The following is a 12,763-nucleotide window of genomic DNA, read 5'->3' as shown; positions in this document are numbered from 1 at the left end:
CACCACTCCTAACTCTGCTCTCCAGCTACTTAGCCCTCCTCCTCGAGGACCCTCCACCCCCCCGTCCCCTCTGGGGGTCTCCCTGTCTTCCACGCCCTCCTTCTTGGGCTCCGTTGTTTGCGGATCCTCCCTCCCCCCTTCCTCCGCCCTCTCTAGCTGTGCATTGAGCTTACTGAGTTACTGTGCTCACTGTTTACTGTACTGTGCTGTCTCACCTTGTACTGTAATTCGTTTGTCCCTGTACGGCGCTACAGACACCTTGTGGCGCCTTATAAATAAAAATTAATAATAATAATAATAATAATAATAATTAGCAATCGCACACTTGACTTCATCATTTTTTGAAAAGTGATGACCATACATGCTTGTCGCTCACTTTTGGCAAAGTAAATAGCAACTAGTAGCCAGGTCTAGAATGTAGGGTGGATGGGTCGATTCTTCAAAGTCACTGTTACGGCTACCGGTCTTATCATAAACTTGTAGAACAAGATGGAGAGTTATTCACCTATAGCAGCCTCGTTCCCATAATAGCGGGGAAAAGTGAATAAAGCGTGGTCAGGAAACAGGTCGAGGTCTTAGGTCCGAAGCAGGTACCATGGTCAGAAACAGGCAAGATGTCAGGGCTGGCAGCAAACAAAGGATCCGAAAATGAAGCAAAGATCAGGGCAACAGGCAAAGAATCAAAGTCCAATAAACAAGGCCAAGTGTCATACACGAGAAATCCAAATCCAAACAGGTTCAAAGCACAGGAACAGGATAGCAAACAGCAACTGAGAACTATAACTGGCAGGGAGGCTAAATCCTCCCTGCCTTATGTACAGAGACTGGCCAATGGCAGCAGAGGAGCCCAGCAGGGAGTAATCAGCCTCAGGAGCTGATTAATTAATATAATTGAACTAACTAGTTGCGCCCCTAATGCTAGGATGTGGCACTAGAAACTACAGTGTCCAGACAACGACCTAGGCAACGTGTCTAGGCAATAACCGGGCCGGGACACAGTGAGTTGCGGTGGCTTGAGGCACCGTGATAGTTCCGCCCCCTTGAACAGGGGTTAAGGAACCCCGACATCCAGGTTTTACAGGGAATTGTTTACATTTTTTGAGAAGTTTGTCAGCGTGCAGGCGCTTCCGAGGAATCCAAGAGCGTTCTTCTGGGCCATAGCCCTTCCAATACACCAGGAAATGGGTTTGCCCCTGGACTTTCTTAGAGTCAAGAATTTTCTCCACAATAAATTCATGAGAGCCGTGCACATTGACTGGTCGAGGTTTAGATGGTTCATGAGTTTCAAACTTGGTGGATGAGAAAACAGGTTTCAAGAGGGAACAATGGAACGTAATAGGGATTCTTAATGAAGATGGGTGTTTCAGCCTGAAGGCAACAGAATAATCCTTTTTAACAATAGAAAAGGGTTCGATGAACCTAGGTCCTAATTTTTTGTAGGGTTGTTTGAGTCTAATATTCCGGGTGGACAGTCAGACTTTATCTCCTACTTTAAGAGAACAGTTCCTGTGATGGCGATCCGAAAAAAATTTTGATCGAAAGAAGACCTGGAGCAAGGCGGAATGGACCTCCTTACAAATAATTCTGATACGGGAGACTGTTTGGCGTACCCCAGGAGAACCAGAAGAATTGATTGAAGAAAGAGAATTAGACCTGGAATGAAAGCCAAAATTGCGAAAGAATGGAGATTGTAGGTGGAAGAATGGCAAGAGTTATTATAGGCAAATTAGGCCCACGGAAGTAAAGAAGACCAATTGTTATGAAATTTGGAGATGTATAATTGAAGAAATTGTCCCAAAGACTGATTAACTCTTTCCGTCTGTCCGTTAGATTGTGGATGATAGGCAGATGACAGGTTGATGTTAATGCCAAGGTGGGTGCAGAAAGACCTCCAAAACTGAGCGAGAACTGAGACCCACGGTCAGAGACAATATCATCAGGAAGACTGTGGAGGCGGAAGATATGGCGAATGAACAGTGATGCCAGAGTTTGAGCATTCGGTAGACCACCAAAGCGATGAAGTGGGCCATCTTGCTAAATCGATCTACCACCACCCAGATTGTATTGTGACTGGATGACCAGGGTAAATCCACTATGAAATCGATCGAAAGATGTGACCAGGGTTTAGTTGGAGTAGACAAATGCATAAGTTGGCCTGACGCAAAACTTCTGGTATACTTTTTTCTTGCACAAACTCCACAAGAGAGCACGAAATCCTTAACATCAGTGGACAAAAAAGGCCATCAAACTGTGTGTAAGAGGACTTCAGTGGTCTTGAAAACTCTTGGATGTCAGTACTGGCCTCCTGAGATGGACTGGTGCAAACATTTTGCCCGAAGGAGTAGCGAAGCGGAACAGCGGGTGGAGCGTGAGAGGAAATAAAGCTGTGGGAGAGTGCATCCACTTTAAAATTCTTGGAGCCAGGTCTGTAGGTAATAATAAACTTGAAGCGGGTGAAAAACATGGCTCAGCGTGCTTCTCTGGAATTTAGACTCTTGGCGGATTTAATAAACAATAGATTTTTGTGATCTATGAGCACAGAAATAACATGAACAGCACCCTCCAGCCAGTGCCGGCATTCTTCAATAGCTAAAAGTTGTCGATTTCCCACGTCTTAATTACTTTCAGCAGATGAGAATTTTCGTGAGAAGTAAGCATATGGGTGCAATTTATGATCCCAAGGATCCTTCTGGGACAGAACAGCACCTGCATTTCTATCAGAGACGTCCACTTCGCTGATGAAAGGTAATTAAGGATTAGGGTGTCTTAGAACCAGAGCAGAAGCAAAAGCTGACTTCAGGGCTTCAAAAGAAGTAATTGCATCAGAGGACCAATTAGTAGCATCAGCCCCTTTATGGGTTAGGGCAGTAAGAGGAGCTACATGGTCAGAGAAGGAATGGATAAACCTCCGGTAATAATTCGCGAAGCCCAGGAATCTTTGAATGGCCTTCAGATTGGTTGGGCGCACCCATTCTAAGACTGCTTGGACCTTGCTAGGGTCCATTAAGAACCCATCTGAGGAGATAATATACTCTAACAATGAGACCTTCTGGACCTCAAATTCACACTTCTCCAGCTTGGTGAAGAGTTGATACTGCCGAAGTTTAGAGAGGACCTGTTTCACATGAAGGCGGTGTTGGTCCATGGATGAATAATAAATCAGAATGTCATCCAGGTATACCACGACAAAGCATCCTAAGAACTCTCATAGAACATCTTTGATTAGATCCTGGAAGACAGCGGCACCTGCATAAACCAAAGGGCATGACCAAGCACTCATAGTGACCTGAGTGGGTGTTGAATGCGGCCTTCAATTCGTCCCCGTCCCTGATACGTATAAGGTTGTATGTGTGAGGATTATGGGTCGGCATCTCTACGGATTTTATTGATTTTATTGTATGTATTTTTATTTGTATTTTTTGTAATGTTGGAATATGATGATTATTTTTATAATACTGAACTATGATATATTTAACTCTCTCTGGAGAGTAAGGAGACAGAGACCACATGTGATTTAATTACAGTTTACACAAAGATTATGCAGAAGTCCTTTAACCTTGGAGATATAAACTAATCAGGTTATAAGGTGATTCTGGACTGAATGAAGTTAATTGATTAATTAGACACCTACAGGAGGGTGTGTATATATACACTGTTTGAATACTTGAGATCTACTGAGCTTCTGATGAAACGGCTATAGCCGAGAAACATGTCAAGCCTGTTCTTACTGTAAGCTTTGTATATTCATTTTATGCCACAATATCCCCGGGGATCTGAACAACATATACGGAGTTCTGGATGTGTTGCATTTATAAGGCACTAAGAAAGAGACGGCTCCACACAGGAGGGTCTGTCCAGCCGCACGGCAAACCAGGTTTACTCTTCTATTATCTTCAAGTTAACCTATACAGACTGAGGTCCGTTTATGTGTCTGTCAAACTTATATGAAGTCCTTTCGGTCATTACGATATGAATTACAGTGCACTGTACGGGACCTTTTAATCAGATTTACACACAAAACTGAGAGTTTTATTATATCGATTTCAACAGTGTGGTTTGATTTGAAGTGATTCTTTGCTATATTGACAGCAACGGCGTAATAGTTTAACATACTACAACGAAGAAATATATGTTACACTCATCTTCTATTCCACAGGCTGGATATTTGTGACTGACTATATCTCGTTGGTGTAATTTCACACTGCAAAGAGCAATATATCCCAAAACAAACGCAAGAAGTCATATTAACTTTTTTTCCGATATCTCCGTATATTGCATATATTTATATGCTTATTTATTGTTTCTGTCTCACCGGGAGTGGATTGTCAATATCACATGAATACAATACTATAAGTCCTATATTTATTCTGGGACTATAGAATGTTCTGTCGAAATTTTATGTCATATGCAGAGCTTTCTTTACACTGTTTATGAATATATTTACAAGATATCTGTATTTATATATAAGATCAATGTATTTTAATAAATTTAATGGGAAGTGAGAAGACTAGCGCCCCCTTGTGTATATGTATGGTGTTTTGTATAAGGTTGTATGATCCATGTAAATTGATCTTGGTGAACACTGAAGTACTTCTGATTTGATCAAAGAGGACCGATATGAGCGGAAGTGGGTAAGTATTTCTAATGGTGATTTTATTTAACCCACAGAAATCTATACAGGTTTGAAGAGTACCGTCCTTCTTAGAGACAAAGAAGATCCTGGCTCCTACAGGGGATTTAGAAGGCCTAATAAAGCCCTTTTTAAGATTCTCCTTAATATACGCCTCCATGGCCTGCGTTTCTGGTATCGAGAGGGAGCATAATCTACCTTTAGGGAGTTTAGAGCCAACAACTAGGTCAATAGCGCAATCGTGATCACGATGAGGAGGTAGTGTGTCAGCCGTCTGCTTGGAGAATACATCTCGAAACTCATGGCAGGGTAGCGGCAGCTGATCCAGCGGGACCTGGAGCAAATGAACAGGCATAGATAAGCAGAATGAGGAACAAGAAGGACTCCAGTGAATGATGTCTCCCTTATTCAATCGATGACTGGACTGTGGAGCTGCAGCCAGGGTTGTCCCAGGATTACCAAAACAGAAGAACAATTAATAAGATAGAACGACAAGCTTTCAAAATGTAGCGCCCACGTGAGCTGCAACAGAGGTGTCTGTGAACTTATCCTTCCGTAGAGGACCACCATCCAGGCTACAGACAGTAATGGGCGATTTGAGCTTAATGGCAGGAATCCCCAAAGAACGAGCGAAGTCCAGATCGAGAAAATTCCCAGCAGCCCCATTGTCTAGGAAGGCAGAGAAAGAATGTAGATTGTGCACCAAAGGAAATCACCACAGGAACCAGGAGTGCATTCTTGGAAGATATTATCTGCAGACCTAGACAAACCTCTTACATGTTCTCTAGGCCTGCTCTTTTCCCGACTCATCTGACTTATTGGGAAAGCTTTGGAGGACATGGCCTCTGTTGCCACAATATAGACAACGGCCTAAAGTACGTCTCCTTGTTTTTTCTTCTGAAGTGAGTCGATAAGTATCTAGCTGCATGGGCTCAGTGGCTTCATATGGTGCAGCAGCAGAATTTAGAAGAGAGCATGAAGAAACGGTAGTATCCCTCTCAGCTTTTCTTTCTTTAAATCTGCTGTCAATATTAAGCTTGCTGGGCTTGTGAAGCTCTTCCTCTTGCGCAGACAAACGATGCGACAGACCTTGGACCATCTGGGATAGAGTTTGGATTTAGCCTACCAAAACTTGAGCTGAAGAAGGATTCGTCCATGGAAACGTCTTTCCACTCTTCACTGGACGGTTATAATGATACGGCTATGGGTCTTATCATAAACATGTAGAACAAGATGGAGAGGTCTTCACCTATAGCAGCCTCCTTTCCCGTAGTGCTCACTGTGCTCACAGGGACTCGGATGCCCCCAGGTCTCAAACTCAGAGTAGTACAGGTTTATGAACGTACCCTAGCGCAGAGTAGCGAGGAATAGTGAATAAAGTGTGGTCAGGAAAAAGGTCTAGGTGTTAGGTCCGAGACAGGTACCGTGGTCAGAAACAGGCAAGAAGTCAGGGCTCGCAGAAAATGAGGAGGGTCCAGAAACGAAGCAAAGGTCAGGGCAATAGGCAAAGAATCAAAGTCCAATAAACAAGGCCAAGGGTCATACACGAGCAATCCAAAACAGCAAACAGGTTCAAGGCACAGGAGCAGGTTAGCAAACAGAAACTGAGAATTATAACCAGCAGGGAGGCTAAGCACCCGGCTGCCCCTAATGCTGGGACACAGCGCTAAAATCTACAGCGTCCCGACAACGGCCAGGCAAAAACAGGAAGTAAAACAGGAAGTAACGTCCCCATCGTCATGGAGACGGCCAGGACGCGTCCTGCGGGCACAGTGAGTTGCGGCAGCTTGAGGCACCGCCGCATCTCGTGACAGTCACAGACCCGCATTGTCTTAAAAGTTGCATCCTCTTAGTGTCCTGCACCATTTCATTTGGCGTAACCAAAGATTTTGGGATACAAAGCTTTTGGGCCTTATTCCTATTACCTCATTTTTATTTGCTTTGTAAAAACATTGGATCCACAATATAGACAAAGGCCTAAAGTACGTCTCCTTGTTTTTTCTTCCGAAGTGAGGCGATAAGCACCTAGTTGCATGGGCTCAGCGGCTTCAAATGGTTCAGCAGCAGAATTTAGAAGAGAGCATGAAGAAACGTTAGTTTCCCTCTCAGCTTTTCTTTCTTTAAATCTGCTGTCAATTTCAACCTTGCTGAACTTGTGGAGCTCTTGAAGCTTCCTCTTGCGCAGGCAAACTTTGCGACAGACCTTGGACCATCTGGGATAGGGTTTGGATTTAGCCCGCCAAAACTTGAGCTGAAGAAGGATTCGTCCCGCTTTCATCCATGGAAAAAGACAAGATGTTATGCTGCCATGTCTTCCCCCACACACACATGCATTATGCTGCCATGTCCCCCACCTCACACACACATACATTATGCTGCCATGTCCCCCTCCTTTCACACACATGCATAATGCTGTCATGTTCCTCCAACAGACATATTATTAATACCCCACCGCACTTAACTTGTTGTTGTTTACCTCGCACATGGGACGGCACCTGTCACATGGTGCGCGTCCCATGTGATTCTTTCAAAAGCCACACATTGGGGAAGGAGGGAGGGGGGACGGATCTGCAGATCTACGGCCAATGAAGGAAGGTGGCTGCTCCCCCGGTGGAGGGGCCAGCCACCAAGAAGGAGACCGGCCCAAAACAGACTTTGTCTGTCTGGCCCGGGGGACATATGCCCCCCTGCCCCCCAGCCCAGCCCACCCCTGATATATATAAATATATATATATATATATATATATATTTATCTTTTTAAATCCCAAATTTAACTCTGAAACCAAATGTGTGAGGGGCAGTAGCATTGACAACTGAACTTTTTAGTGGACAACAACAGGGTGCTGTAAATGACCTGTCAGTGTGTGTTAGCCCTACCATCATAGCCGGATTAAGGGGGGGGCACAGGGGGCATGTGCCCCGGGCCCCCCTCTCTCCGAGGGCCCCCCGCCGCTGCGCGCATAACCTCTGATGATTTTTTTTAATGGCGGCGGGCTCTCTTCGTTGGTGGGGGGAGCAGGGAAGCAAGAAAAAGAAAAAAATATATATATATACTCACCTGATCGCTGCGCCGGCGTCCCTCCTCCTCCCTCCTCTCTGCACTGTTAACACTGAATGACAGGCGTGATGTCATCAAGGCACGCCTGTCATTCAGTGAGGAGCAGCGCGGAGAGGACCAAGAAGACAGAAGTGAAGAAGCTAAAAGAAAGGTAAGTAAAAAAAAGAAAAGGGAATAACGCAGAAAGGCACAGTATGGAGGAGAAAGGGATAGAAGAAAGGCACACTACTGAGGAAAAAGGGGGAGAAGAGAGGCACACTATGGAGGAAAAAGGGGGAGAAGAGAGGCACACTATTGAGGAAAAAGGGGAGAGAAGAGAGGCACAGTATGGAGGAAAAAGGGGGAGAAGAGAGGCACAGTATGGAGGAAAAAGGGGGAGAAGAGAGGCACAGTATGGAGGAAAAAAGGGGGAGAAGAAAGGCACACTACTGAGGAAAAAGGGGGAGAAGAGAGGCACAGTAAGGAAAAAGGGGGAGAAGAGAAGCACACTATGGAGGAAAAAGGGGTAGAAGAAAGGCACACTATGGAGGAAAAAGGGGGAGAAGAAAGGCACAATATGGAGGAAAAAGGGGGAGAAGAGAGGCACACTATGGAGAAAAAAGGGGGAGAAGAGAGGCACAGTAAGGAAAAAGGGGGAGAAGAGAGGCACACTATGGAGGAAAAAGGGGAAGAAGAAAGGCACACTATGGAGGAAAAAGGGGGAGAAGAAAGGCACACTATGGAGGAAAAAGGGGAAGAAGAAAGGCACACTATGGAGAAAAAAGGGGGAGAAGAGAGGCACAGTAAGGAAAAAGGGGGAGAAGAGAGGCACAGTAAGGAAAAAGGGGGAGAAGAGGCACACTAAGGAAAAAAGGGGGAGAAGAGAGGCACAGTAAGAAAAAAAGGGGGAGAAGGGAGGCACAGTATAAGAAAAAAGGGTGAGAGACACAGCATGAGGAAAAGGGGGGGGAGAGGCACATTAGTGGGGACAATTAATTAATTTAAGATGGGGTGGTTTGGGCGCTACTGAATGTGGGGGTGAGTTTGGGGAGAATGAGGTCCCTTTATTAAATGTGCCTATGAATTATTTAATGGCAGTGACGGTTGCGGGAAATAGGTATATTTCTGAAATGTAAATGCTATTAATTTATTGCTGGGGCTGTTTGTAGGGAGGGAAATAGGTTTATTTATTAAATGTGAATACTATTATTTTAATGTTGGGGCTGGAGGAAGGCCTAATTATTAATCATGGGTGGTACTGATTTAACGCCGGGGTGGCTGTCATTTTCTAAATGTACCCATTTTTTTTTCCAAATAGGGCCCCTAACATTCCAGGATCTAGATAAGCCACTAAAGAAACCTGCAGCACAGGTGGTGAAAGTGAGAAGAACAGGTAGGAGAGAGCAGCAACGTCTGTGAAATGTTGTGATTCTAGTGGGACAATCCCAATTTTTGGTGACCGTTCAATGGTGTACACAACAATGCAGGTTTTTTTTGTCTGTAGGAGGGTGGCCTGGCCATGCCCAATGATGCATTATCAATGGTATTTTAATTTGCGGTATCATTGCTAGTTTTAATGTGCATTATAAATTTTATTTTTAAAGTGCGGTATCATTGCTAGTTTTAATGTGCATTATAAATTTTATTTTAAAAGTGCGGTATCATTGCTAGTTTTAGAGTGCGGTATCATTGCTAGTTTTAGTGTACGTTATCAATGGTAATTTTAATGTGTGATATCATTGCTAGTTTTAATGTGTGGTGTCAATACCTATTTTAATGTGGTGTTTTGGTGATTGTTTTAATGTACAGTATTTTAGTTTGTGGAAGCAATGATTTTTCTTATGCAGACAACCTAAGCGAGCCCTCTGGGAGAGCTGTAAGTGTCATACTGTGGGTTTTAGGTGATGTAATGCAGGATGTGTCCCTATGCCCTTAATTTTAGATTTTAGGGGCCCCCCTGTCTTAAGTGCCCCGGGCCCCCCGAAGCCTTAATCCAGCTCTGCCTACCATGCTGACGGGATTAGAATGAAAATAATGTTGCTACAGGCACTGATGCTGTTGAGCGCTATACACCTACATAGTGGACTGCCACAGTCATATAGTCTTGTGTTTGACCAGTACCACTTGTTCACATTAACTTAATGACTTTTTGTTTAACCTCTCAATACAGCTGTTCAGGATAAATAGAATCCAGATGGAACTTGGTAGTGTGGACACGTGATCTCAACTAATCAGCTAAAACTGAACCATTGATGGTGGAAATTGCACACACATCCAATGCTAACTTAGCTGACATGGCTTTAGTGATCAGATAGGCAGACTTTCATACCTGCAAACGCTTGCTTCACATACAATTGTTGTTTAAAACTATACTTACTCTTCTTGTTGTGTCCACACTTTGTGAATGTACTTGCTGCAAATAACGTAACAGGGACATTGTAAGCTTGTGCACATGGCCTTCTTTCCTCTCTGTCTGACTGTATTACCCAGTATTGTTTTACTAATATGTTTGTTCCCAATTGTAAATTGCTATGGAATTTGCTAATGCTATATAAATAAATAAATGATGATGATGATGTTGAAGATGATGAAGGTAGGAGTTGCCTATCTCTACTTATTGTCGCATCACAAGGGCTTCAGCCTTCAGATGCCTTGACAAATGTTGTCTGAGTTGGAATAAAAATATTTCCACATGCAAGAGGTGGATTTTATTGGTCTTCTGCCCATGCATTTATAATGTTAATGCGGTGGTACCTCTATTAGCTGCCTTACTTGGTCACAACCATCATCATCCTTCTCACTATCTTGATCAAGTACAATTCATTCATCATTTTCAGATCCACAATTATCCCCCTCGTCCTGTTGCACATTAACAAGTTTGAAAGTAGCATCCTCAATTTCTATGTCTAAATGATCATCATTACTACTGATCCTCACATTTCCAAATGGTTGAGAAAGTTTGGAAGGAGGCTGACAATCCTACACTCAGAGTGTGAAGGTGGTACAGGGGAAGTTACAGAAGATGCATTACTATTTTGAGCACTCTATTTTTCAATGGACATTCTTGTACTTGTAACAGGACCACTACTAGCAAAAAGTGGGCCTGGTCTGAGCCTTTTCTTGCCACTACATGTCTGAAACTCCTGTTATACAATAGACTCCCCTACACCTTCTTGTGCATAAATAACACAGATCTGGACCCTTTAAACAGCAGAGCATTCTGATAGAAGCTTCATGCTGGTAGTATCCACATTGCACACTATATTGGCAGTACTTTTAAACTTACTTTTATTTCTGAGTAAACCTTTTTGTGCTTTGGAACCTGCAGATATCCACGTATTTACCTTTAATAACTTACATTAAGAGCTGATATTTTCTTTGACGTTGACAAACGTTGTTTGATTTGGAGCGCCCTTTCTTACACTTTCTTCCCACATTACTTTTTTTAATGGGAGAGGTTGAAGAAGTACTACTAGTGCCAGTACTGATACTGGGGTGCTTCTGATCTACAGATTGATCCATGATTGACAACAAGAGTAAAGCTACTTGAAGTTGGAGCTACTTGTAGCTGCCAAGACAAAATGTAAACTCCCAATAAGATAGGGAAAGGAGGCCCTGATACCTTGCAATGTAGACACTGCTCCACAATATCATTCAAATTAATACAATTGTTTTGTTAAAGAAAATGTTCTATTTTATTTGGGTTGTGCTTTCAAACACAGCGCCCTGTCTTTTGGCCACTTACTGGTACAGATGTGATACTGACCCTCACACAGTTGCCTACACAGTCAAACACTTGGATTTTAAAATCAAGAGATATTTTTTTTTGGGGGGGGGGGGAGTGGGCTGTTCAAAGTCAAACACAGTCAAGCTACTCTCTGTTTCGCTGGCTTCACTAATTCACATTTGAATTGTTGACCTTATAATACTGTTTACATTTCAGTTGTTGGCCTAATAATACTGTCAGTGTCATTATCGACTTTCCAACCCTGTCTATATTATGGTGTCGACCATATAAATGTCAGTCATGTAACTGACGAACATATGTAACACCCAAAAAGAGGTAGTAATGAGCTGAAATCCACACTTTATATGCTTCAGCGATTTTCTCAAACCATTTCAGTTGTGGGGTGGCAGCTGTGAAGAGATCATTATAAAATACACTGTAAATGACTGTAATTGAATGTTAATGCTATAAATAGTAACACAGGAACAAAAACAGCTCAAAATGATATGACTTTATTTTTTTTTCACAACTTTTTATTAAATCCAGATCCAAAACCAAAACACATGAAGATTTTTGACTAATACCAAAACACAAAGATGGTTTAAGAACCAAATCCAAAGCCAAAAGCAAAACCAATGCACGGGGGGTTGCGCACATCTCTAATTGATGCTGCACAACTTCTGTACTCTGTATTAATCTTAATTATTTCTTATTGTGTCTTTGTTGTTAGATAACATTCATTTTCTGTGATATTCTCATTGGTCTCTTTATACTGTACAGAGACAGACAGATGATCCCTGTCTGTTAATGTATATGTTTTATCTTTATATTATGAAGATGTGGGACTATATTTATTTTGTACATATACAATAAACTGAGTATCAACTAAGCCCTGATTGTGATGATAATAAAAACATTTATCAACGCAATTTAGCAAAAATTTATCCCATTACTGGCCCGGAAGGGTTAACTTACTGCTTCGCTGGTCCAGTCTTGACCTGATTTGACAGCTTGTGCATGCCCAGCATGCTCACGTCATTTCCACTAACTTTTTTTGTTGAAAAAAACATAGGGCCTGATACATAATTGTGCGTTCTTTGTTTTTTTTTTTCAAGTGCACATACTTGGGGCATACGTATAGTCAACTACATATTCAACTACACACGGATCTAAAGAAACACATTCTGTTGACTGCAGGTCTAGGTATGCCCCTTCACTGGAATGACCTCCCTCGCTCCATTCGTCTCTCACCCAATCTGTGCTCCTTCAAGCGGGCTCTTAAAACTCACCTGTTCCTTAAGGCCTACCAACCATCCACTTAACCTCTCACCTCTTCTGGTTCTCCCCTGCCCCCTTTCTCTCTCCCCGT

General features: G+C 42.9%; 1 protein-coding gene across 1 annotated transcript; it reads right to left on the bottom strand.

The window, feature by feature from the left end:
- Positions 1-2,749: 2,749 nt before the first annotated feature.
- On the bottom strand, positions 2,750-3,145 carry LOC142150711 (uncharacterized). Its single transcript, XM_075205908.1, has one exon. The coding sequence runs from the start codon at positions 3,143-3,145 to the stop codon at positions 2,750-2,752; it is 396 nt and encodes a 131-aa protein (XP_075062009.1).
- Between the last annotated feature and the right edge of the window lie 9,618 nt (positions 3,146-12,763).

The sequence above is a fragment of the Mixophyes fleayi genome, chromosome 4, assembly GCF_038048845.1.
Source record: "Mixophyes fleayi isolate aMixFle1 chromosome 4, aMixFle1.hap1, whole genome shotgun sequence".
Taxonomy (NCBI): domain Eukaryota; kingdom Metazoa; phylum Chordata; class Amphibia; order Anura; family Limnodynastidae; genus Mixophyes; species Mixophyes fleayi.
This window is presented reverse-complemented; position numbering and strand designations above follow the sequence as displayed.

Excerpts from the sequence above, each read along its gene's own strand:
- LOC142150711 (XM_075205908.1), bottom strand. The coding sequence starts at position 3,145 with ATGGACCAACACCGCCTTCATGTGAAACAGGTCCTCTCTAAACTTCGG.